Raw genomic sequence first — 24,251 nt, forward strand, 5'->3', positions numbered from 1 at the left:
ATCAATCTATCTATTCTCATCAATTATTACCTGGTTTTATCACTGCTTATTTGAATTCATCAGTGACTAGCATTACTTGATAATTTTTAATATTCGTTTGCGACTATTGAAATATGAGCAAGAAGCTCAAACTAAAAAATAATCCACGAGGCGGAGATAACAAGTACGTTGTTTGACAATCAACTATCTATACCTTCTAGATTCTTAATGATACTTTTATAGTGGAAAACATGCCAAAGCAGAAGAGAGATTTAAAGATTCAGACTCTTTACATTCGGAAAATCAAGCTTCATTGATTGATTTGTCGGTTGTCTCTGATCCGCAATTAATAGTCATTTTGAAAGGATTACAGAAGCGTGATCCGAAAACTAAAGAGAAAGCGTTGGATAATTTAGTGACTTATATCGATGAATCGGAAGATCAGATAGACGAGAGTATCCTGATTGTTTGGGTATGTTTTTATAAGTACTGTCGTGATAGTATAAGCGCTCATCATATATCATTACAGGTCCAATTTTATCCGCAGCTGACCGTCGAATTCTCTCGAAGACAGCGTATGCTGGCTCATAAAATCCAAGGCGACTTATTCAAAATATTTCAGCGGCAATCGGCAAAGCAACTCAAGAGTTCAATTGGGCCTTGGCTCGGCGGAATATATGACAATGACAAGTCAGTTGCTCGGGCTGCGGTCTTGGCTTTTGAGTCTGTTTTCCCTACTGATGAGAAGAGGAAACAAGTTTTTCAAGTTTTCCATGTTCAGATATTAGAATACATTAAAAAAGCGTTAGCGGCTAGAGATACTCATAGCGCATGTAAGTTGATCTACCTCGGACTTGCGGCATGACTGTTTAATAATGGTTGATTTTAGCGGACGAGAAATACTTCAGCGCTACAGATCTTGAACTGAAGGTAACCAGAGAAATAGCATGCGGTGTTCATTTACTGTCGTATTTGCTTGGTATGTAATTCATTACAGTTATCTGATTACTTTTCTAATGCTTTCAAGACATCACTGCGCCCGAGGCAATTCATAAACAGCAATATGATTACGCCGAAATTATAATCTCCGAAACCATTTGGAAGTCGATCACAAATTCAGATCCATTTCTAAGTCGAGCTTGTTTATGCTTGATAATGCAACTAGCGTACAATTTTACAAGTAAGGTCAATTCAATTGTAAAACTTGCGTATTTTGCTAATTTTTTGAAGGTTGGTTGATACCGCTGCAAAAGCATCTTGGACGGTATTTGATAGCGAATGGGCTTATGAATATTCCAAACGGTGCTATTTCTGATTACTTGGACTGCTTAATTGTAATCACCAGGCGTAAGTGTCAAGACTGTTCTGTACGTTAGTATCTACCTACTTACTGGTTATAGTCTACCCTGAAGCATGGACTATGTCTGAAGAGACAGGTGAACCGTCTCTTGAATTGTTGCTAGCATTTGTATCTCAAGGCAGTAGATTTTCTGGACCGAAGTTCTGGCAGCACGTTGAGCTTTTGATTGAAAAACTACCTGAAAATATACTAAACATTAATGAGGCACAGCCAATTTCAAAAATCTCTGATGCTTTGAAAAATGGTATTATGACTGAAAATCGAATGACAGTAGATGCGGCTACGGATGCATACCTATCTCTGATGGCCTATGTACTCACCGTGTCGGAACTATCTGAGATTCAAGCCACCGCCTTGAAATTTGCTACAGATTTTTCGCAGCGATATCTCATCGCAGACGATGATCTCGGAAAAAAAATTGGTTCGGATGGAACTGCAAGATCAATTAGTAGCTTTGTTCGAAATATCATTCCTGAAAATGATGCGCTGGCTATTACTTTGTGGAATAAGCTAGTCACTTGGGTTACAGAAATTCTTGAAAATCCGTCGATGACGGACGAAGCGAATAAGAAGTTGCAAATCACACGATGGATTGCTCTTGCTAAGCGAATCGGTTCCATTCCGGAAGAATATGCCAAACGAATTGAATTTGGTGCTTCAATCAGAAAGATAGCGAGGCTAGCAATCTCTATGATTCAGTCTCTTGATGGTACACTCATTTTTACCGCATTCTTTTTGGAGAACCTTTTGAAAGAGTTCTTTGCATTGGCAAAGAGTGACAGTGATGCACTTAGAGTTTTGAACGAGTTTGCAGTAGATACAATTCCTGCGTTGATTTCATCGGTATCATACAAGCATCTCATAAACATTTGGGTTTTGATCGAGCTAGGACTTAATAATTCGGAACACACTTTTCGCTCGTTTAGATCCATTCTAACCACAATTCTTGCTTCATCGCTAGTTGAACTGAAAGATTCGATTTTGGTTTATTTCTTGCAAGAGATTAAGCCCATAAAAGCTTCTCTCAATCCCTTTGAAGATCTTGAGAGATATGTTTTGCTAAAGGCTGATTCAATATTTGAAAGTGGATCCCAACAAGATTGGGATGTCGTTATTGCCTGTCTACTGAATGAGAGAGCAGTGATTTCATCTGATAATGCCATTGAAATCATTAGAAAGCTAACAAGAGAGTCACTATATGACTCGGACTACGAAAATGTTTTCTTCAGAAACCTGATTGTTGTCGCACAGCAGAATCTACCAATCTTGGCGGCATTCATTAAGACCGAGGATGGCTCTCGGTTTTCTTCGCGTCTGTGGCAAGTCACTGAAACTCCAGACGACGCAAGTGCTTCTGCTAATGCTATCAGAAAATGTCTTGAAGGGCAACTTCACATCTCGCAATCAGAAGATGCTTCAGATTTGTTTGGATCTCTTGCAAATGCTATATTACGAGATGTTGAAACCAATCCGGAATCAACGTGTGAATCTATGGTGACACGCACGCTGTCACTGTGGGAGAGTGCTAATTTGGAAGTTAAAGCTGTACTTTCTCCGCGGATATTATTTTTGCAAAATGGTTCATTGAAGCAATTTATTGATATTGCTTTTGCGAGACCATTGGCCCCTTCTGTGTCATTGATCAATATTATTGGCGGTGCAATGTATCTCTGCAATGACGCTACAGAGCCGACTCAAGATACTACCACAGCGCGAATAGAATTCACTTATGCTACACCAAGCAATGACATGAAACTTTTCAGAATTGTAGCGTATATTCTACAACTTCTTGAAAAGATTGACGTGCTATCATATTTGCCCTATGCAGATCAACTAAACTTGTTCTTGACACTACAGCAGGCTGCAGAGTTGGCAAAAGATTCAATAAATATTAACGGATCTGGCAGGATACCTTCGCTGTTTGCTGTTGAGGATTTAGTAAACGGGACGGATGATCTGCTGCAAATTACAGAGAAGGCAAAGACACTTTTAGAAACCAAATGTGGCTTGTTTTCACTGCAGTCTATTCATAAGGAGTCGTTCAGTTCACTGGCGGCAGATGATAAGAAGTTACCAGAAGCGGCTCAAGATGATATACAGTTTATGACTGACTTTGTGAGTGAGATTGGAAAGCGTACCCGCGAAAGCCATGTCTCGGGTTTCTATGCAGCAAGAGTGCTAGCATCTCTGGTTGCTTACTTGGCGGAAGACTCTGATTTTTCTTCGAAGGACGCTGATGCGTTATTTGAGAACCTCGGGTTACGAAGATCTAAGGACACTTTAGCTAACACAGCATTCTTTGAGGGCTTGTCTAAGTATATTGGCACTATGACTACTACAGATCGCCTGCGTAACGAGGTCGCTAGTGATATTTTGGGATTGCGTCCTGCAACTTTGTTCATCGAGGGGTTGAAGAAAGTAGTTGTGCTAAATAGTCTAGTGCATAATATTGATGATGAGTCTGTCGTGCTTTTCCCTCCTCAGCGAGCAGTGATGCTTATGCGGCGTATACTAGACATGGCTCCTCAAGGGTCAGCTGAAAATTTGGCATTGCGAGCCGAGGCTACGAAATTATTGAACGCAATTCTACCAGCTGTTAAAGATTTGTACGGAGAGCATTGGACAAAGATAATCTCTAGTATTGCAGCCTCGTTGACAATTTGCGAGATGCGCATTGAAAGTGATGAAGTTACACCGCTGTTGTTTCATAGTTTGAAATTATTTGCGCGAGTGAATGCTTTTCAGAGTGATAATGATGATATCGCTGATGCGTTGTCGGAAGATACGACAATTTCGGACTCCTTATTACGAATTCTGTCAGCTTCACTCAACCTTGGAGATCGATCGCAAGCGCGTCTCCTTTGCGATTCAACGCTTTCGCGACAGATTCTAGATATTTCTATCGATAAAATTGCTGATCCGGTTCCGTTATTCCCGATTTTGGCAGTAGAATCTGAGCCATTGCAAAAGACCGTATTGAAACTAGCCAGTCGAGCCATACCTGCTGTTCAAGAGTCTCTCGCTGTCGAAGCAGCACTTGACACGCATGGTGTGTTTAATATTGAGTTACCTGTTGAGCTGCTCTCATTGGTTATGAGCGTGCCGGAAGAAATAGAGGGTGTGTTTGTTTTAGAAGAGATTATGACTGCTGGTATGACCTCTCAGATGAGATCATATCTTTACACTTGGAAACTTATCTTTGAGTATCTAGATCATGCGGTAGGATCTTTGTTTGATTTTTTCTTTAACATCTCAGAATATGACTGACATTTTGTTTACAGCCATTTGCATTGAAAACCAAATATATTGCCAGCCTGAAAGAAGGCGATTACATTGAGACTCTTCTCAACCTGATTGCTTCATTGCTATCTCTTGATTCCGGAAAACCAATCGATGCGTCTAAATTTTCGTTTACGCGGTTTGATCCCGACGAATATGTTGGTTCTGCAAAAAGAGAACTGCAATGGGTTCTCTTGCATATTTATTATATGTCACTTCATCATGTGCCGTCAATGGTGCGCAAATGGTGGTCCGAAATTAGAAATCGTCAGCTTAGTATTGCTGTTGAAGGGTTCACTCAAAAATATTTCTCACCTACACTTATCGGTATTGAGTTACACGCAGTACAAAACAGACTTGCAGAGTCTGGTGTTGCTGACGAAGACGAGAATCTCGAAGTTAAAGTCTCGCATGTGTTGCGTGAGGTGGCAGCCGTATACACGATTGACGAGCAGACTATGGAAATGGTAGTACGAATTCCGTCAAGTTTCCCACTACATGATGTCCAGGTAGACGGAGTGAAGCGCGTTGGAGTCAAAGAAAACCAGTGGCGAGCATGGCTACTTGCGTCACAATCTGTAATCACGTCACAGAACGGCACAATTGTTGATGCGCTCTCACTCTTCAGACGCAACGTCAGTCTCCATTTTGAAGGAGTCACTGAATGTGCGATCTGTTACTCGATTCTGCATCAGGACCGTTCGCTGCCAAGTAAGAGATGTCAAACTTGCAAGAACAAGTTTCATGCTGGGTGCTTGTTTAAGTGGTTTCAGAGCGCGAATGCTAGCACTTGTCCTCTGTGCCGGCAACCGTTTTCTTTCGGCCGTTGAACTAGTTATAGTGCTATCGCAACTTTCGATTTTTTTTTGTAAATATTATGATAATAGATCCATAAATTTACGATTTAGTGCAAGCTTTTGTACGATGATGCGGTATTTGGTAAGGGCTTCCGAAAATAGAATGTGTAAATAATTTCTGTGTATAGGAAGTTGTTGATGAGGGATTTCGTGCTTCTCTCAGTTTGTATTATGTTGATTTGTATATATTTCATTAGTCGTTGCTTTATACCACCATATGTTGATGAGGGATTCGCGTTATTGTATTGAAATTTTGTGTACTAATTAAACAAAATATCTATGATCAATACACACTTTTCAGACAAATGAGTAAAAGCTACTTTACAAATATATACAAATCAGAACTCCGTCAGCATCCTATAAGAAGAATGTAACATTCGAACGAAATAGAAGCACCAATTACAAGACGACATTACAAGTGACTATAATGTGAGTCATAGATAAGGAGACACGACAGAGAATAGTACTTGAGTATAATTAATTAGGTAAATAAGATGCAAAACAAAAAAAGTTATTTGCGCTCAAGAGCTTGCAACTGAACAAGCTCATAGTACTTTGAGCGGTTCGCCAAAAGCTGCTGGTGGGTACCAGACTCGAGAACCTTTCCATTCTCAATAACGTAAATAACATCGGCCTTTACAATAAAAGAATGGTTAGCTGCACTTCCTTTTTCGCCAAAGAAAAATTTTGAAATGGGTAACTTACATTTTGGATGGTACTAAGACGATGAGCAACAGCAACTGTGGTCCGGCCTTTGGCAGCCTTATCAAGCGCCTCCTGCACAACCTTTTCAGACTCACTGTCAAGAGCTGAAGTGGCTTCATCAAGCAAAAGAATTTTAGGCTGGCGAATCAAAGCACGGGCAATTGCGACACGTTGTTTTTGTCCACCACTAAGCAAGGCACCTTTCGAGCCACAAAGCGTATCGTATCCATCCGGGAGGGACATGATAAAATCGTGAATGTTTGCCTTTCTAGCTACTTCGTAGATTTCCTCGTCGGTAATTTCTCTTGAAGTTCCTAGACTGATGTTGTATTTGATACTTCCGGCATACAACACAGGCTCCTGCTGAACAAGTGCGATATGCTCGCGATATGCATTGACGTTGAGGTCATGAATACTTTGTCCATCCAACAAGATTTGACCATGCAAAGGAAGATAAAATGATTCTATCAAACCAATCGTAGTACTCTTGCCGCATCCAGACGAACCCACCAAAGCAACGTACTGACCACTCTTGATAGTGAGATCAAGACCACGCAAAACAGGAACTTCGATTCGAGTGGGGTATCGAAAATGAACATCACGGAACTCAATGTTACCAATAACATCTTTAGGTGTGATCCCAGCTGTGCTCCACGAATCCACGAGAGGAACTGTCTCAAAAAGACGGCGAATGTTTTGAGCAGCCTGCTTCGCCTTGCCCATGTCAGGCGCAAAAGAAAATATGGCACCGGCCGACTGAGAGCCAAAAATGACACTAATAAAAACAATAAAGAACCGGGTAGTCGAGTACTCGTAGGTCTTGAGGAGAGTACTGCCATACCAAAACCCGAGCGCGGATATTAGGAATGTAATACCTTGAGACATACCATAAAGCAGAGAAGAACGAATGGTACTAATCCGACCGTCTTTAACTTGGAAATCTAGTCCCCGCTTGTAATTAACGTAGACGTCTGTTTCACGGGTAAGGGAAGTCACAGTTCTGATAGCAGAAGTGGCCTCACAAGCATAAGACGCAGACGATTCGTAGGCTCTCTTTGCTCGCTGCTGAAACTTCGTAAGGAGATGAAATCGGAGATAACCACATCCAACCAGAACAGGAACACAAGCACCACACACTAGACCCAGCTTCCAGCCGATAGAAATCGACAGAATAAGTCCAGCAACCACAGTTGTAGCAGAATTCAAAATCTGCGCGAAAGTGGCGCCACTCAAACCTTCAACGCTCTGAGCATCGGTCGACAAAGTAGAAGTAAGAGCGCCTGTAGCATTTTCATCGCGATCGAAATAACTGATATCTTGTCGCAACATCTGACGGAAACTTTGTAGCCGAATTCGGCGCACAAGCTTTGCTGAAGCCAAGGCCAGAAATGCCAAGGAAACAAGATATGCAAGACATTGAACACAAGCCAACATAAAAAAGAGACCAGCGTATAAGTTGACTTGAGATCGCATGTGGCTGTACTGCGAAGGAAGAACTTGAAAGGCACTAACGCACTTGGCAAAGAAAATCGATTGAACCGGGTAGCCTAAACCATTGACAATAGCCAAAAGGATACCACCCACCATAAAAGGAGCTTCAGGCTTATTAAATGCTGCAATCTACACGACAAACACATGTTAATAAAAGGAACTCGCGGAGAATAAAATCCAAAATGATGATTCTTACCATCTTGATAAGCGAAAAGAAAGAGTACTTTTTGTTATTAACTTCAAGCGGGTTAGCTTTGGCGCTAGAGATTGACTGAGCAGACTTGGACCGGATTAGATCAAGAATGCGACTATCCTCGTGCATTTCCAACTTTTCCTCTTCCAATTCGGCCGCGATTAGAGCATCAGATGCTCCCTTTCCGTCCTTAAATTTTTCAATTTTTTGGTTCTCAACAAGAGAAGCATACATTCCTTGCTTATCTAACAGCTCGTTGTGAGTTCCTTGTTCGACAATGACACCCTTAGACATAACAACAATGCGATCGGCATCCTTAATTGTAGAGAGTCGGTGAGCGATGACTATAGTAGTTCGATCACGAGCTGCGCGGTCAAGCGCCTCCTGTACGATACCTTCACTTTTGGTGTCTAGAGCAGAGGTAGCTTCATCGAGAAGGAGAATTTTTGGGTTGCTGACCATTGCACGAGCAATAGCGATTCTCTGCTTTTGACCTCCGGACATTAAGAAACCTCTCTCTCCGACGTTTGTATTTAATCCTTCAGGCAGTGTCTGAATAAATGACCATGCATTTGCTGTCTCACATGCTTCAATGATAAGTTTGCGCTTGACGTCATCAGACGCATTTTCAAATAGAGTACCAATAAAACCGTATGCAATATTATCGTATATAGAGCAACTAAAAAGAGTAGGCTCCTGAGAAACTAAAGAGATCTGCTGTCGCAGCCACTTTGTATTCAATTTGGAGATGTCATAGCCATCGAGAGTAACTTCACCGCCAAGAATCTCATAAAACCGCTCAATAATCCCAACTATAGTGGATTTTCCAGAGCCACTTGCGCCGACGAGTGCAACTGTGCGGCCAGCAGGAATCTTAAGATTCATCTTGTCGAGCACAGTGACGTCAGGGCGCGAGGGATAGATAAATTTGACATCTTTGAGTTCAATGTCACCTCTGACGGTCTCAAGAATTTCACCTTCGTCAGAAGTTGAGTCAATAATAGGTTCACGGTCAATAGTCGCGAAAATCTTAGAAGCGGCTGTGACAGCTTCTGTAAGGTTTTTGGCGTTGGGAGCAACTTGACCAAGGGAAAAGGCGCCCAGAAGCATAGACATAAGGACGGTAATGACAGAATTAACTTCGATAGAGCCATCTGACACAAAATGAGCGCCCTGCCAGAAGCCGAGTGCGTAATTGGAATATGAACACAGCCAGAGATACCCGATCATACAGCCCTGAAGTTTAACAGCAATTAGCAAATACATAAACGGAAAAAAAAGTAAAAAAAAAAAAAAAATATAGTAAAGAGCATACCAGGACAGCCTGCTGCTTAAAAGAGGCTTTCTCAGTTATGGTGAGATAACTATCGTACGATTGAGCCAGACGATCCTGCAAGTTGAAGGCCTGCACGTTACGCACGCTAGAGAATACTTCTTCAACGATTGTACCACCAACGGAAGCTCCATTTAGTGATTGCAGAGAAAACTTGATCATATACCGAGAAATCACAGCCATTCCGCAGAAGAAGGCAACAATGACGGAGAACAAAACGAGGGTAAGTTTCCAAGACTTGATGAAGCCAACGACAATGGCCGAGATAAAGGTTGAGATACCAACGATGACAAGGCCAACTTTTTCAGACATACCCTCCTGGATAAGATTCGTATCAGCAGTAATGCGGGTGGTGATTTCACCCGAGCCAAGCTTGTCAAAGTATGCCACGTTTTGACGCAGAGTGGCGGCAAGATAGTGCTCACGAATTCGCGAAGAGAGTACCTCACCGCGATCAATGTTGATAGCGGTTTCAATAGCGGAGAGGGCAAAATTCGCAATGCCGAGATAAACTAGGTAAAGGGAATTTTTGCTAGTAGCGTGCGAGAACTCTTCCGAGGAGCCGTTGTAGGCAAAGTAGTCTGTGAATGTCTTTGTGAGGGAGCCCATGACAATGGTCATGAGGGGCATGGCTGCGCCTGCAGCAATAGCGCAGAGATGGGCGATGACGAGGAGAATGATATCAAACGGAGTAGCATATCGAAAAAGCTTTAGGAAGGAGACGGGAACAGGCTTGACTTCTATTTGGGCCCGAAGGATGGCAGCCTCGTGTTCAGGAAGATGGGCGAAGGGATCCTCTGCTGCATCCACTGCGAGGACAGCGTCGGTCTTTTCGTTGCTGCTTTCAGCAGAACTGGACGACATAGTTATACCAGCGTTCGATTTCGGTAGAGTAGTCTGAAGAGGGTGGCAGACAATGGCGAATTGATGGGAAAGGACGTTGAATTTATGGCAAATTACACAATCAGCATCAAGCGAGCGGCGCTTTGGCGCGAGTGATCAGCAATCAACTATAGATACTTTAACGATTGCTGTACCGACAAGAGCTCGCGCATAAAAAAAAATACGTAATCAACTTCGCATTATTTTAGCGAGCCGAAATCTTTCCTTCTTCTTGCATTTTCACTACGGAGAGGAGATGTGAGGGACTAGAGATGGAATGCGAGGATCTCCATTGTTTTGCTCGTATCGTGGAAATTTGAACCCTGAGCCTCACTCTCTTCCCAATAAGGCTAGCTTAGCGACGTCAGAAGCCGGAGAAAGGAACCGTAGTCAGCAAAGCGAGAAGGTCAGCAAAGCGAAAAGGTAGGCAAAGCGAAGTGATTCAGTTTCTTTTTATTTACGAGAATGGTATTTGATGTCTCTTAATAATATGAGAGTACGATTGTATAGATTATTTAGTTAACGAGGCTTTTGCTCCGCAGGTAGCAGAGCGCTCGCCATCTCTATCACCGTTGTAGTAACAACAGTAATATCAATCACCATGCTGAGGTCTATGGCAAATGGCTATAATAGCACAGATTCTATAAGCATAAGTTTTGGAAACTCAGTTAGCTCGGTAATAAGAGGGATAGAAGATGATGCACAGTACCGGGCTATTGAAAAGTCTGATATGCGTCAGCAAGCGAAGAGCAATGATATAATTCTAATACTGGTGAATACTAGTGAATCAGGTGACATTGTTAGTCTTTGGCAAAAAATATTACATGACCTTGGGCTATGTGAAGAAAATCTAAGTTCTACTGAATCGCTTAATGATGACACTGACGAAGCCAACGCATACCCTGGATACCCCGGGGCAAAACTAAACAAAATTACAAAATCTCAGTTTAAGTTTAACTTGGTAGAAGATGAAGTAGGTGAACTTATTGATTTGCTAATGAGCTACGCTTAGAACGAGAATCCATGTGAAGAGGCAGGATTAGCGGGCGCAATCAGCTTTACTATTGACGAGAATATTAAGATTCGTGCCAATGAATTGCTAACAGTGAAGCATAGCGTTCTAGCAGCATTTCGCAACTCTGGTAGTGTTACTTATCATTTCCGTCAGACTGACGGTGAAGAAAATAGGCGGACAAAGAACTCAGCGCTCAACATTCGTCAACGCCCTATCACCGCAGTATATGCGCAATTCCTGTTCTGTTTTTGATGATTCTTTTACATCACTATCTCCGTATTCATTCAAAAAATTTAATTGCGACGAGGCATTCAGGTTGGTCTCGAAGTCCGAGTCAGCCTCTGGATTCTTCAAGCAAGAAAAATGCACCTATCAACCCTGAAAAGGAACAAATGCTGAAATATCCTGTATCTGTATTCAAAATCAAACCAGTTTCTGTCACTCATGTTCCTAGTGAAAGCGGTCTGTGCAATTTTATAAGGTATATTGCTTGTCAGCAAGATGAAGATGAATACTTTGATGCAGTAGAGAGTACAGATATGATGTGAACTATTTGTCCCCTCAGTCAAGACTGTGACTCATCTAAGAAACGCTCTGTTCTATATTAAATTTTTGATTTCTATTTCTAGTATTTATTCTATTGTATTTAAATGTTGTACTCTTAACATCAACTGATGTCAAGAGTCACATGATATATTAAATGACAACAATGGCGCACCAAAGTCCCAAATGTCCCAAACCCGCTAAACTTTAAAAAAAAATTCAAAGTCGACTTTCATAGTAATCTTGACAACGGCAGGTTCTCAACGCTCGTCAGTGACTGTTGATTAAAAAGGGTGGTTAAAGGAGAAATGGAGTTTTTTAGACTCTTATCGAGAGGTGCGAAACTTGATAATGCTGATGCGTTCGGGCGAAAGAAGGTGTGTGTATTCTAATTATTTTTCATTCGAGTGTGTTTGGGGTCGAGATGATTTCTAACTGTGGCTTCAGACGGAGGATAAGAAAAGTGATGCAGAAAGAATAGTCCGAGAGCTCGATTTTTTTCACACTAAGACAGCCTCAGAGAAGAAAAGCTCCGAGGATGGTGAGATTACAAAACGAGAAAGGAAACCGCAAGCAAAGATCGAATCGACGATTCCGCATCGTAAATCGAATATTAGAGGCTCAGATATTCCACAGCCGCTTGCTTCATTTGAAGAATTAGCGACTCGATTCGAAGTTTCTCAGCAGTTGTTAGGACGTGTACGATTCAATACGCCGACTCAGATCCAAGCCGAGGTTATTCCAGGAATTATGCATGATCGAGATATACTCGCATGTGCACCCACCGGATCGGGCAAAACTCTTGCCTATGTATTGCCACTTGTCCAGCTAGTCCAGAAAATTAATGAAGAGAAAAAGACAGGAAATGTGAAAGCCTTAATACTAGTTCCGACGAAAGAACTTGCCACGCAAGTACTCGAACAGTTCACATTGCTTACAGCCGGTGGCCGTGCGGGCGTGAAGGCAAATATTTTAACAAAGTCCCTTCTTGCGCGATTGACATCCTCCGCTAATGGTGCAGCTGAGAAGACCAAGCCTGGTGATGTACTAGTTGCTACACCACTGCGACTAGTTCGCGCACTTGATGCAATTGAACTAGAAGGGCTACGGCATCTTGTGCTTGACGAGGCTGATAGATTGTTTGATACGACATTCGCCGAGCAAACTGATCAGATTCTGGGAGCAATCCGCAAGCAGCAGCAAGACTCGCTACAGAAGACGTTTTTATCGGCTACGATACCATCATCGGTTGAGACACTTGCGCTGGGCTTAATGGTAGATCCCTTGCGAGTTTTGATATCACCAGGCCGTGCAGCAGCCACGGTGGACCAGAGGCTTGTGTTTGCCGGTACCGAAGCAGGCAAATTGCTGGCAGTTCGACAAATGGTGCAAGCGGGCGAACTGCCGCCTCCAGCGCTGATTTTTGTACAGTCAGTTGAGAGAGCGAATGCATTGATGCACGAACTTGTGTATGATGGCGTTAATGTAGACGTGATTCATGGTGAACGTACAGAGTCGCAACGCCGGGCTGTGGTCGAGCGATTCAAAAAAGCTGAAGTGTGGGTGCTGATCTGCACTGATGTGTTTGCGCGCGGAATAGATGTGCATGGAGTGAATGTGGTAATTAACTACGATGTCCCTCAAAGTGCCCAGGCATATATCCACCGAATAGGACGGACAGGTCGTGCTGGACGCACAGGAAAGGCCTTTACTCTATTTACAAAAGACGACATTGAAGCAGTCAAGATTGTTGTGAACGTGATGCGCGAGAGTGGGTGTAAGGTAGAGGACTGGATGATGCGGATGGGAAAGGCCGACAAGCAGATGAAGAAACAGCTGAAGCGCAAGCCATCAGAGCGAGAGGAGATTGGCACTCAGGTGAAGAAATTGAAAGCAGTGGAGGACAAGAAGCGGAAAGAGAAAAAGGCGAAAAGAGAGGAAGAGCGACTTAAGAAGACCGAAAAAAAGAAGAAGAAGAAGCAGAAGGATGCTGAGAATGAGCAGAAGGATGCGGATGAAGAGGAATTGTAAATAATAAGCATGATTTCAAACAAATGGTTTGTCTACCAAAATATATTTCCGAAGAATTGGCAAAGGTGCACGTGTTAAAGATCGTTAAGTAAGTCATGAGTAATAAAGGTCCCGTATTTAAGTTCGCCACCCCATCTGCTTGAATCCGCCACGCTTCTCTAATTTGCGTATGGATGTTGCCGTTAGTTATTGCCAGGCGCGAATTGGCCAAAGTTCTCCTCTACCAGGCGACTGATTCAACCAAATTGGGGGCCAGTCCAACATTGATATGATAAAACCAAACGCTGAAGTTTTTGATGGTCACCAAGTCAGTCACAGAGCGAGTACAGCTCACAGAAACCGTTTAATGAAAAAAAGTAAAAAAAATTAGCTATTGTGATTTTGGATAAAAAAAAGGGATTGTCTTGCGGTGCGGCATGCACTTTGTACAGAGAAAGGAACGAGACCCAAATCGAAGCGAGTAGTCTTCAAGCCACTGCTGCATCCAGCGCTAGCTCTGCAGAAAGATGAGCTCATCAATTATTCGCTTCTGCTTTAGAAAATCGAATTGTTGAAGCAGAAATAAAGAAAAAAGTGCAAAGTAGAAAGAAGACAGCGGAGACAAGTACTGACATATCAGTTGACATCGTCGACCTTTCTTCCCTTCCTTTCTTTCTCTGATTCTTACTCAATCTGTCAGAGAATGAGAATCTACGATCAGATCAGATCAGATCAGAACAATCAATCATTGCATCTAACGCACTCTGGTTTGTGACTTGAGCCACTATCTTAGCCTAATTCAGTCGGACCACATCGTTCCAATTTCCCAAGTAGCTTTCGACGGTCCGACTTTCCTCTAATCTTCATTTGCTTTTACTAGCGGCGCAAAAATCGCGTGCAACATCGTTGAATCCGCACCCTTTCCTCGAAAGAGACTAGATATTTAAAAAAAAAAAAAGAAGATTGAAAGAGGCAAAGGAGAAAGAAGTGAGAGGTACGGCATTGCACACAAACCCCCTCGTCGCTTACAGGCTACTTTTTGTTTACCAAATTTTCAATCGCAATCTTAAATTCTGTGGAAATCCGTGCACTTAGTCTCGAACTCATCCGTAAACAGTAATCTAATTTAATTTACAAATATCATATTTTACAATATATTGCATCTCATAAAACATTTATAATTTCAAAAATAATAACTTTTCTTTCAATAATCAAAACATACTCTCACATCTATTATACAGTATACAGTAATAAATAACGTATCCTCTTTCATCTTTTCAAAATCATAATCAAAAAATATAAAACAAAAAAAAAATATAAAATAATTTAACACCGTTGTACTCCGTTGAGATCCCGTTACCGCATTTCGCCAGAAAACATACAAAAGCTCGTTATACAAAGAGCACGGTAGCACCAGCCACAAAAGCAACCACCAGAGCTCCAACAGAGACTCGCGCAGACGCTGCCCCAGAAGACTTGCTGCTACTGCTGCTATCTCCATTATTAGAGTTCTTGCCAGATGTGTCATCGATAGTGGTCGTAGGCGCGGGCGAACTAGTGCTCGCGCTGCTGCTTGCCGGAGCAATGTCAAAACTTGTCACGGTGGCAACAATCGTCGTTGTCTCATCAGCAGAAGAACTCTTGTGCGCGTGGTGATGGTGACGAGAAGCAGTGCCCGTAGGTTTTGAAGTCGACACAACCTGGTACTGTGCGGATCGCGAGATCGATGAGACCTTCGAAATTACTGGCTTGGAAGATTTGGTCGACACCGCAAAGGTCGTACTAGCAAGCTCCGATGACGTGCTACTGGCAGAAGACAGAGTCGAGGGCGACGCAATACTTGAGTTGCTAGTGGCAACGTGAAAGTCCTGTGGAGTGGCATCCGTGGTCGTCATAGTAAACGTCACAATCGTAATCTCGTCAGACGAGCTGCTGGGCGTAGGCGCGATAAAAGCAGATGAATTCGTAGTAGGATCGAAGTACACCGACGAACTAAGAGTGGGCGCCACATAAGTAGACGAACTAAGAGTGGGCTCGACGTACACCGACGAACTAGTGGTAGGCACAACATAAATAGACGAACTTGTAGTGGGCTCGACGTACACCGATGAACTAGTAGTAGGCGCAACATAAATAGACGAACTTGTAGTAGGATCGACGTACACCGACGAACTAGTAGTTGTTGGATCCGCAACTTCTGTAGAGCTAGGCACATCCCACGCTTCATATGATGAGCTAGGCTCCTCCCACACATCTGAAGAAGTAGGTGCAACATATGCGCTGGATGATGGAGGAGCAATATAAACCGAGGAGCTGGAAGAGCTGCTCACAGGCGGCACATATGTAGACGAAGGAGTAGGCTCAACATAAGACGGGGTAGAGCTGCTCGGCTCTGTCCACGCCTCAATAGAAGACGAGCTAGGAGCAACATACTCTGAAGTAGTTGGCGCCACGTACACTGAAGAAGATTCAGCAAAGCCAGCCTCCGCAGACGAAGTGTGAGCAGCCAGAAATGCTTGAGCAACAACTGAGGAAACAGCAGTCGACGACGAAGCTTCTGACGAAGAAGATGATGACGATGACGATGATGACGACGACGACGATGATGAGCCACCAGAAGAAGATCCCTTATCAAAAACAGAGATAGTAGCACTCTTGCCCTTCTGTACACCAACGACGCAGAAATTTGCCCCACCAGCACCAGCACTAGTTTCTCCGTAGCACTCATTTACGCTGTGAATAGCTGGGTCAATTCCACATGGAAGACCAGAGCATCCGCCATCAGGGCAAGAAATCTCAACTCCCTACAAGGAATATAATTAGCAGAAGCTCAACATATTGAAAAAAAAAGAAAAAGAAAACATACAAAAGACGGAAGCTCAGAATTAAAAGGAGAGGAAGACTCAAGGTAAACAGGGTTCCAACCCAACTTGACATACGTAACTCCAGAGTCGTCCACATTGGCACCAGCAACATAAGGAGACCAATTGCCATAAGGATTGGCAGTCGAACCCCAAACGCAACCGTCATCAGTAGAAACTCCAGGAGGGTTGATATAGTAATGAGCGGCAGTTCCAGCCCAATACGATGTATCAGGAACGGCAAGGACAGTGTCGGACGATCCAACATCAGTGGGAATGAGCATGGCCTCGTTACCAGGAAGGACAGTCTGGCAGAACGCGACATTTCCACCAGAAGATGAAGAGACAGCAGAAACAGTTCCTGCACCGTCGTAACAGTATCCTTTGTTAGAGAACCCCTTAGAAACAGTGAGATCATCGTTGCAGTAAAGTCCACCATACTGGGACTGAGGGTAGGTGTAAGAGGTAGCCTCAGGATCCCACTGAGCCATTAGCTGGCCGGGAGGACACGCGTAGGGACACCAATTGCCCGGCGTGCAAGGCTGATCCGGAGACATAGCCCAGCCTCCATTTTCAGATCCGGAAGTGACCGAGACAAGTCCGAGGTCGGATGGAAAGGCGCAGGTCGAAGAAGAGCGCTTGGTGTGGTTCAAGTGAGAGTGGTGTACGTCTGCCGATGGGAATGCTGCGACGCAAGCGACGGCGGCAAGGATGAGAGCTGCAGATGGATACATTGCGAATCAATAAAATATGATAGTTGAATAACGCGTCTTTTACAGCGAAAGATCGAAGGATCGTGTTGGCAGAAAAGAGAGAAGATGGCCTCGATGGCGAAGTGACTGAAGAGTAGTGGTATTCGAGCGAAAAGAGTGTCGACGCGAAAACAAATTCTCAAGACGTAGCAAAGAAATAGAGAGTAAAGCCAGATGCAAAAAAGAGCGATTGCAGGAACTGGCTGGGTATTTAAATAGAAAGAGAAAAGGTAAAGACTAACGAAGAAGAAAGGAAAAGTGGCAAAGTACAATCGCGGGTGGGAAAGAGGAAGAAGAGGCTTCTGGCGCTGTGTTTACATCGGATAAAGGTACCGACCTGGGCCACGTTATTTTGAGTACCTCACGAGCTAGCCGCTTCGGGATGAGCAAATCTTAGGGCAGATGCGTTTGTGATCCATATGTGACTAGGAATCCGTCTCCACAGCAACCTGTCTAGCTTTGTGATATATATCACGTAATATATTACTCAGCTGAGCGCGTTAAAGTTGCCGCGCGATGCCGCGCGACCTGGCTTTCCGCAGCCCTCTTCCACTTCCCAGGCACCTCTGCACGCTTCTTCCGTGCCATGTGCGGGCACCAAATTACTCTTATAGAGTAGAAAATCCAACCGGAAAACCCACTCCGTAAAACCGAAACTATCGTCTGAACAAACGTGCTCCGGACCCTCAGCCGGAGGCGCAGCTTGTCCGTCTACTACGTAGGGCAACAGCAAACGAGAGATCGAAGTGATGATTAGAAATATGCATTATAATACAAGCTTTAAACACTTCCATCTCAATCCATACAGCCAATTCCTCAGATCTGGTAGTTGAAATCACTTTCCTCCGGTCCGTCTTCGGCGGCATCTTCTTCCGGAACAGTTTCTCCGAAATCGTTCTCGTCAAGTTCATCCCACCACTTCTTGAGCACTTTCCACAATGATTGGCGCGGTTGCTGCTCCGCTTCCCCATGCTCGTGGCGCTTCCATTGTTCACCTTCACTCTCGCCATCCTCGCCCTCGCTCGGAGCTCCATCGACGCCAATCCCATTGACACTACCTCCGACAAGAGAATTCCAGAAGCTTCGAAGTCGTAGTCTGCACAATGCCAGCGTAACTGGTAAATACGCCTCTGTATTTGTAGTCAGCGCGAGGTCATAGAATCGCTTAGCTAGATGAAAATCTTGCTCTACCCCAAGTCCATTTTCGTGCATCCAGCCCAGATTCCACAAAGCCAGCGCGGACTGCTGATACTCGGCTGCAGCCTGATAGCAAGCTGCCGCCTTTTCATTATCCTTGTCAGTACCAATGCCTTTAAGATAGTAGTCTCCCATCTTTACTGTAGCATCTACATTAGATTGCTTAGATGCACGCGTCCAGTACATGAGCGCAACCTCATCGATATACCGATCGAGTTTCTCATTCCTCTCCTCTTCAGCAATCTCAGCTTCCGATGGACTATCCAAAAAGCTCAAGAGACGATTTAGTGGCTGAGTCAGACTGAATGCAGATTTATCACGATCTAGCAAATAGGCTACGTTTGCCTGCGCACTCTCGTATCCCTGCTCAGCAGCCATCATAAAGCCAATTAGCGCATTTTCATAATTCGACCTCTGATACTGCTCATGCGCCCACGCCATCGGACTCTGAATATCTTCTACCTTCTCGGCCACAATTTTGTAGTATACAGCAGCCATTCCACACGACGGTTCCCGTCCCAGCCCTTGATTATGCGTTTCGGCAAGGTAATAGAATGCCTCAACATGTCCATGACGAGCAGCAAGTTCAAAATACTGGGTCGCAATCGCAACCTCGCGTTGCTCTAAAAACAACTTACCCAAATTAACCTGTGCCGGACCATAATCCTGCTCGGCCGCAGACTTAAAATATTCGGCCGCCTTCGCCGCATCTGCCTTCAATCCACCCAGACCTTTCAAATGCATATAACCGAGTCCGTTTAAACTCGAAGGATCCGCCATCTCGCCTCCAAGCTTGTACCACATTATGGCTTTTGTAGGATCCGCGTTAACGCCTTCACCTCGCAAGTACATTCTGCCTAAATAGCCTGCGGTCTTCCCTGCGAATGACAGATTCGCTTTCGCAAGATTAGGTATCAGCTTCCCGTCCTTTGACCAGCACTGCTTTGCAACTAATTTGAAATATCGCATTGCTTCAGCATAATCACGCTCGAGCACACGCGAATTCACATATTGCGCCACCTCACCGTAATTTCGTCGCCATGCGCGTGTGCCTTCATAAAAAAGCCGCGCGAGAGAGTACTGAGCCGCTAGATCAGACTTTTCAGCCATATATCTCAGGTAGTCTAACACATCCTCCAGAGAGGCTGAATCTGAGGCAGTTGAATACTGTTTTTTAGAATTAGGACCTGCAGAGCTCTCGCTTGCGCCCTCGCCAAATACACCGCCATGATCATCAGCTAGCTTCCACGTATATCGATCAAGCGTTCGACCACCAGGGGGTCCACTGCGCCAGTGAGCCATCGCCTTATCAGCCACCCTTTTGTAGAAAAACACGGCCTTCTCGCAGTTTCGAGGTGTTCCAATACCAGCGTGATATCTAAACGCGAGCGTCATTTCAGACCTTGTACTGCCGCCATAAGCAGCAAATGTATGATACAAGAGCGCCCTTGCTTGGTCTCTAGCAATATCACCAAACATTCCTGTCGAGTACATAAATCCGATCATATTCTGGGCGGTTGCATTTCCACTCGTGTCTGATAGTCGTTTATAATAATTCATTGCCTTTGAGTAATCACGAGGAGTTGTATAATTTCCATAGAAATGCATATCGGCAAGGAGATATAAAGCGTCAGAGTTATTAAACTCTGCTGCAGCTTTCAGCAATTTCATTGCCTCTTCGCGCCCATTTATAAATCTTTGTGTTGGCGAGGAGGCTTCTTGACCCTTAACGGTCTCCGAGACAGGTTGAACAGTAATTTTATCACCTGCTCTCGCTTCGTGCTCTCTGGTTCGTTCGGCGGCTTCATCTTCATTGTGCAAGAAATTCCTTGGCGTTCCGTCTGTCTGCGTGTAATCTAAAAATGCTTCCTCGTCTTCAAATGAAACTGGTACCAAAAGATCAATAATTTTGAGAAATAGGGATCTTATGAGCTGCACAAACTGAGTAATCATGTCCGGAATTAAAGTGCTTTCTAATGCCAAGTTCTCCCTCTTGCGTTTGAGTGAATCAAGATCACGGCGTAAATTGTGATCTAAACTGTTAAGGATTTCGATAGCCCTTTCGGCCATTTGTTGATCTATTTATCATTAGACTACTATAATGACACTATATCAATCAAATGAGTAATTCCATACCTTCGCTCACAAATTCTGACTTGGGAGTATTGTCTTCGTCAAGTTCATCAGAGCCCCCCACGCCAACTATTGATGGCATCAGCGGCAATCCATTGTCAACACCTTGAACTGTATATCGAATCTCATTCTCTCCTTGCTCGGAAACATGCGCAGTGGAATCTTCGGTTGTTGATTTCTGATCTACCTTTGCGCCATTTTGATCAACCGGAGTTACTTTGAAGGTAATCTGCTGATCAGCAGATGCGACCACCGTAAAACATAAAACAATCGAAATGCATAGTAATGTATCTACAAAATATGTTAGGAAATACTTCAAAAACAAGTTCGGCTTAGATGTAGAAGAAAAAAAACGCACCGGTGCGACGAATCGACCTTCGCGAACCTACTCGCGGATTAACGCCCATCCTGCAAATAACTTTCTTTCCGTTACTCAATGCAGCCAGATTCTTTGAGAGACTTCAAAGACTCTAACTCTTAAGTGATATCGATCACAGTTATCTACTAGTGATTAGTTGTACTGTAATTGCGTCAACTAGCTGTCCATCAGCGCTATTTTAGAACCCCGTGCAGAATGCCCACCACCTATTGCCAGTCTATGAACAGAATTGATACTATTCTCTCCAGTCAGCACAAATACTCAGCACTCGAGAAACAGAGATATTGAACTGGTTTACACCCGCAAACTCCTGCAGCGCAGTGAAGATACTTGCTTTTTGGCGGGGGATATAGGTGAGCTACGTGTTACTAGTATGAAGGTCAGATTGTGTGGTTTAAACAAATCACGTGCAATATACCAGCATGCGTAGCTAATCTTTTAGAGAAGCTGGCGCAGCTCTTTGCGCGTATGAATTATCTCAAAATAAGTTACGGTATTTACAAAGAACAAAAATAAAGTCATCTCCTTTTGCTGCTCCGCTGAGTATTTACCAAAAAGGTCTACATTAACAGTATTCAAATATGTATCACGTGATCGTATTTGAGCTCTCGCTAGGACCGACTTGCTTCTTCTCCAGCCGCCACCCCTCCTATAAATACCACTAGCGAATTCACTCACCGCGAGCGCAACTGGGACTAACAAGCCTCCATTTTGATAAGAAAACATCGTCCACAGCTGTTTCTAGATCAATCAATCGGCTAGACATGTCGAATAGTTTAGTGGTACGTCATCAACATCGGTCAAGGTGGCGAACTTGACCTTAGCTGCGTCTGGCTGATCTCGCTAACCATGTTACCAACAGGGCGAAGTCTACCGCGACGTTATTGAGGATGTTATTAATGCCTCAAGACTAGACTTTGAAGACTCTGGTATAAGTGAGGACACACTTCGCGAACTGCAGATTATATGGCAAGAACGGCTGTCGCTCGCCGGCGCAGGAAGGTTTCCATGGGACCCCGAGCCAGTAAGCGAACCTCTGCCTCAGATTTCACAGCAGCATCTGCAATCCCATCTTCCTCAGCAACATCAGCAGCACCAGCACCAGCATATGGGTGGTCTAGGTGACAACATGCACGTCAAATACGAAATGTCATCACCACCAAACGCAGCTTCAATGTATGGCGGCAATCTTGTATCAACACCAGCACCACAACCATTCTCAAATCCAGCAATGGCTGCTATGCGTGCAGCTCAACACATTCAAGAGTTTGCTCGAGACGAAAAAGTACCACCAGAGATTGTCAATGCCAGTATTGAGGATGTGATGAAACGGGCTGGACTGGAGGATAAAAATGGTGATGGTATGGGGGCTGGCGGGTTAATGCTACCCGGTGGGGGACGGATTGCTCAAGTTGATGGACAAGGACCTGCAGTAGAAGAGAATCTGAGTACAGCGGATGTTGATCGGTTACTAGAGCTTCATATTCTCAAACAACGGTCACAACCTTCCCCAGACCGCTCTTCGGATCAGACGGACCCAGAGCAATCGTCAATTACGCCGAACATTTCGATGAAACGTTCCCGCAAATCAAATCAAATTACATTCACGATTATGCAGGCTGATGGCCCGATGGACTCCGATTCGGATGACGATGATGATGAAGACGACGACGAAGATCTTGGGCTCGGCAGTACCTCTGCGGCTCGCAGAAAAACCGCGGCAGATGATTCGGATGCTATCAATTCAGATCTGGATGACTCAGAAGATGAGTTCAATTCTGTTGATGATGATGATGGTGAAGAAAGTGGCATGTTAATGCTCTGCTTGTATGATAAAGTCACCCGCACGAAGAATAAGTGGAAATGTGTGCTTAAAGACGGAGTTGTCAATGTAAATGGCAAAGACTATTTATTTGGCAAGGGTAATGGCGAATATGAGTGGTAATCATGTCGTGGTTTCAAAATGAGAACTAGGCTACAGTATGACTAGTTTCATGAACGGGATTTTGTGACTCGAAGTATTAACGGTTTTAGTTTTGGTTTTGTCTTTGTTCAAAGTTCAAAAACCGTAAGATCTTTTTTTATTTGCATGAACTCTGGTTTGCTTCATTTGGTATAAGTTTTATTGGACTTATTGCTATTAATCATCTAAAATATTGTAATTGCGAACCAGCAGCAACTAGCAAATGCAATTTTCCGGCGATTCCTCAGTTTGTGGTGATAAATTACATATTTGTTTCTATAACAAATAAGTATATGTATTTTGGGGAGATTAATAGAGGTATTTATGCAACTGCGGGTAGGTTTGTCACGTAAATGCAATTATCATAATATATACTTTTTCATCTCGTACAGATCGGGCACAAAATTAGCAAAACAATTAAAAAAGAAAACACCGAAAGGAAAAAAAGAATGAATAAAGAAAGGAGAAAACAGTGGCGGTAGTTTAACCCTTCTAGATAGTTGCACCAGCAATTCACACAGCGCCTACCATTCTCGACTGTCGCTTGATGATGACTTTATATCAAGTTTCTCTGTTCATTCTCCCAAAGTATCGTACATGTTTAAATCTTGAAATGACCAAGAACTGGCTCTATCGAAAGATGGTGCGTGATGGCGGAGTTACTTTAGATAATTTGACTGAGTTCATCTAATAAGTCTCCTTCTTCTCGAACGGGTTGTAACGCAGCAGTTTCTCAATCAAATCAACGTGAGTAAGCTAATTTAGAAAGTAGAATTAGTTGAGAATGATCAAAGCAAATTCATATATTATTAATAGCGTGCGACATACGATCATGCGACGGCAGCAGTATCGCTTCAATCCGAGTTTGTCTAGAGCATCACTATTCACAAACGTTAACAATCTTTTCAAACTCGATGATTAACGCAAATTTTAGTCACATACCCCTCGGTAATGTCGTTTTGAAGATACTGCAAGTAAGTCTCCCATTTATCGCCAACAACCTATAAAATTACTAAAATTAGTATCTTGCACTCCGACTAACACAGCCATACAGATCCATATAGCTCTTAGAGAAAATTTTTAGAAATAGTAGTTACCTTGCCACACGAGAAGCAACGAACCGGAATAATCATATTGTACCAATAACCTGGATCGCTTGGTATAATATCAAAAATGATTATGAATAAGTTTAGCGGAGCCAAAGAAAAGATTTGTGGATGAGCTCAGTATCACAAGGTTTATGTGGTTAGGGCACTAACTGAACTATATACATTTACGTTGGGAGTTCGATGCGGCTCTTATAGTCACGTGATAACCAG

The 24,251-nt window shown here is 43.5% G+C and overlaps 8 protein-coding genes across 8 annotated transcripts; 4 read left to right on the forward strand and 4 right to left on the reverse strand.

Moving 5' to 3' along the window:
- The first annotated feature begins 15 nt into the window (after positions 1 to 15).
- Positions 16 to 5,778, forward strand: V2V93DRAFT_373359 (uncharacterized protein). The gene is made up of 8 exons (XM_066910959.1): positions 16 to 163; positions 223 to 451; positions 509 to 812; positions 869 to 958; positions 1,007 to 1,159; positions 1,210 to 1,326; positions 1,380 to 4,558; positions 4,621 to 5,778. The coding sequence occupies exons 1-8, from the start codon at positions 114 to 116 to the stop codon at positions 5,446 to 5,448; spliced, it is 4,950 nt and encodes a 1,649-aa protein (XP_066764534.1). The 5' UTR covers positions 16 to 113; the 3' UTR covers positions 5,449 to 5,778.
- V2V93DRAFT_337913 (P-loop containing nucleoside triphosphate hydrolase protein) lies at positions 5,696 to 10,358 on the reverse strand. Its single transcript, XM_066907755.1, has 4 exons — positions 9,180 to 10,358; positions 7,868 to 9,100; positions 6,181 to 7,800; positions 5,696 to 6,109 (listed from the first exon to the last, which is right to left on the reverse strand). The coding sequence occupies exons 1-4, from the start codon at positions 10,059 to 10,061 to the stop codon at positions 5,987 to 5,989; spliced, it is 3,858 nt and encodes a 1,285-aa protein (XP_066764535.1). The 5' UTR covers positions 10,062 to 10,358; the 3' UTR covers positions 5,696 to 5,986.
- A 322-nt stretch (positions 10,359 to 10,680) lies between these two features.
- On the forward strand, positions 10,681 to 11,346 carry V2V93DRAFT_381706 (uncharacterized protein; the record flags this gene model as incomplete). Its single annotated transcript, XM_066912117.1, has 2 exons — positions 10,681 to 11,052; positions 11,092 to 11,346. The coding sequence occupies 2 exons, from the start codon at positions 10,681 to 10,683 to the stop codon at positions 11,344 to 11,346; spliced, it is 627 nt and encodes a 208-aa protein (XP_066764536.1).
- A 414-nt stretch (positions 11,347 to 11,760) lies between these two features.
- On the forward strand, positions 11,761 to 13,727 carry V2V93DRAFT_348932 (P-loop containing nucleoside triphosphate hydrolase protein). Its single transcript, XM_066907937.1, has 2 exons — positions 11,761 to 12,014; positions 12,085 to 13,727. The coding sequence occupies exons 1-2, from the start codon at positions 11,946 to 11,948 to the stop codon at positions 13,666 to 13,668; spliced, it is 1,653 nt and encodes a 550-aa protein (XP_066764537.1). The 5' UTR covers positions 11,761 to 11,945; the 3' UTR covers positions 13,669 to 13,727.
- A 2,553-nt stretch (positions 13,728 to 16,280) lies between these two features.
- On the reverse strand, positions 16,281 to 17,242 carry V2V93DRAFT_326536 (uncharacterized protein; the record flags this gene model as incomplete). The annotated part of the gene is made up of 2 exons (XM_066907532.1): positions 16,281 to 16,451; positions 16,514 to 17,242. Coding segments are annotated over 2 exons (900 nt in total), but the record flags the coding sequence as incomplete, so codon positions are not given.
- Positions 17,243 to 18,007: 765 nt separating this feature from the next.
- V2V93DRAFT_406632 (uncharacterized protein) lies at positions 18,008 to 21,327 on the reverse strand. The gene is made up of 3 exons (XM_066912671.1): positions 20,949 to 21,327; positions 20,594 to 20,881; positions 18,008 to 20,535 (listed from the first exon to the last, which is right to left on the reverse strand). Exons 1-3 carry the CDS (start codon positions 20,995 to 20,997, stop codon positions 18,077 to 18,079), a joined length of 2,796 nt encoding a protein of 931 aa, XP_066764539.1. The 5' UTR covers positions 20,998 to 21,327; the 3' UTR covers positions 18,008 to 18,076.
- A 285-nt stretch (positions 21,328 to 21,612) lies between these two features.
- V2V93DRAFT_373374 (transcription factor IIA, alpha/beta subunit) lies at positions 21,613 to 23,314 on the forward strand. Its single transcript, XM_066910960.1, has 2 exons — positions 21,613 to 21,751; positions 21,832 to 23,314. Exons 1-2 carry the CDS (start codon positions 21,734 to 21,736, stop codon positions 22,912 to 22,914), a joined length of 1,101 nt encoding a protein of 366 aa, XP_066764540.1. The 5' UTR covers positions 21,613 to 21,733; the 3' UTR covers positions 22,915 to 23,314.
- A 305-nt stretch (positions 23,315 to 23,619) lies between these two features.
- Positions 23,620 to 23,992, reverse strand: V2V93DRAFT_381711 (8 kDa subunit-domain-containing protein; the record flags this gene model as incomplete). Its single annotated transcript, XM_066912118.1, has 4 exons — positions 23,620 to 23,688; positions 23,761 to 23,812; positions 23,875 to 23,933; positions 23,975 to 23,992. 4 exons carry the CDS (start codon positions 23,990 to 23,992, stop codon positions 23,620 to 23,622), a joined length of 198 nt encoding a protein of 65 aa, XP_066764541.1.
- Between the last annotated feature and the right edge of the window lie 259 nt (positions 23,993 to 24,251).

The sequence above is a fragment of the Kockiozyma suomiensis genome, assembly GCF_038497685.1.
Source record: "Kockiozyma suomiensis strain NRRL Y-17356 unplaced genomic scaffold V2V93scaffold_11, whole genome shotgun sequence".
Taxonomy (NCBI): Eukaryota; Fungi; Ascomycota; class Lipomycetes; order Lipomycetales; family Lipomycetaceae; genus Kockiozyma; species Kockiozyma suomiensis.

Bases quoted from the DNA above. Each gene is read 5' to 3' on its own strand.
- V2V93DRAFT_373359 (XM_066910959.1), top strand. From the start codon at position 114: ATGAGCAAGAAGCTCAAACTAAAAAATAATCCACGAGGCGGAGATAAC. The intron at 813-868 runs GTAAGTTGATCT...GGTTGATTTTAG, and splicing joins TAGAGATACTCATAGCGCAT to CGGACGAGAAATACTTCAGC. The intron at 4,559-4,620 runs GTAGGATCTTTG...TTTTGTTTACAG, and splicing joins TTGAGTATCTAGATCATGCG to CCATTTGCATTGAAAACCAA.
- V2V93DRAFT_337913 (XM_066907755.1), bottom strand. From the start codon at position 10,061: ATGTCGTCCAGTTCTGCTGAAAGCAGCAACGAAAAGACCGACGCTGTC. The intron at 9,101-9,179 runs GTATGCTCTTTA...GTTAAACTTCAG, and splicing joins TTAAGCAGCAGGCTGTCCTG to GGCTGTATGATCGGGTATCT. The intron at 6,110-6,180 runs GTAAGTTACCCA...TTTATTGTAAAG, and splicing joins GTCTTAGTACCATCCAAAAT to GCCGATGTTATTTACGTTAT.
- V2V93DRAFT_348932 (XM_066907937.1), top strand. From the start codon at position 11,946: ATGGAGTTTTTTAGACTCTTATCGAGAGGTGCGAAACTTGATAATGCT. The intron at 12,015-12,084 runs GTGTGTGTATTC...CTGTGGCTTCAG, and splicing joins ATGCGTTCGGGCGAAAGAAG to ACGGAGGATAAGAAAAGTGA.
- V2V93DRAFT_406632 (XM_066912671.1), bottom strand. From the start codon at position 20,997: ATGGGCGTTAATCCGCGAGTAGGTTCGCGAAGGTCGATTCGTCGCACC. The intron at 20,882-20,948 runs GTGCGTTTTTTT...CATATTTTGTAG, and splicing joins AAGGTCGATTCGTCGCACCG to ATACATTACTATGCATTTCG. The intron at 20,536-20,593 runs GTATGGAATTAC...AATGATAAATAG, and splicing joins GTCAGAATTTGTGAGCGAAG to ATCAACAAATGGCCGAAAGG.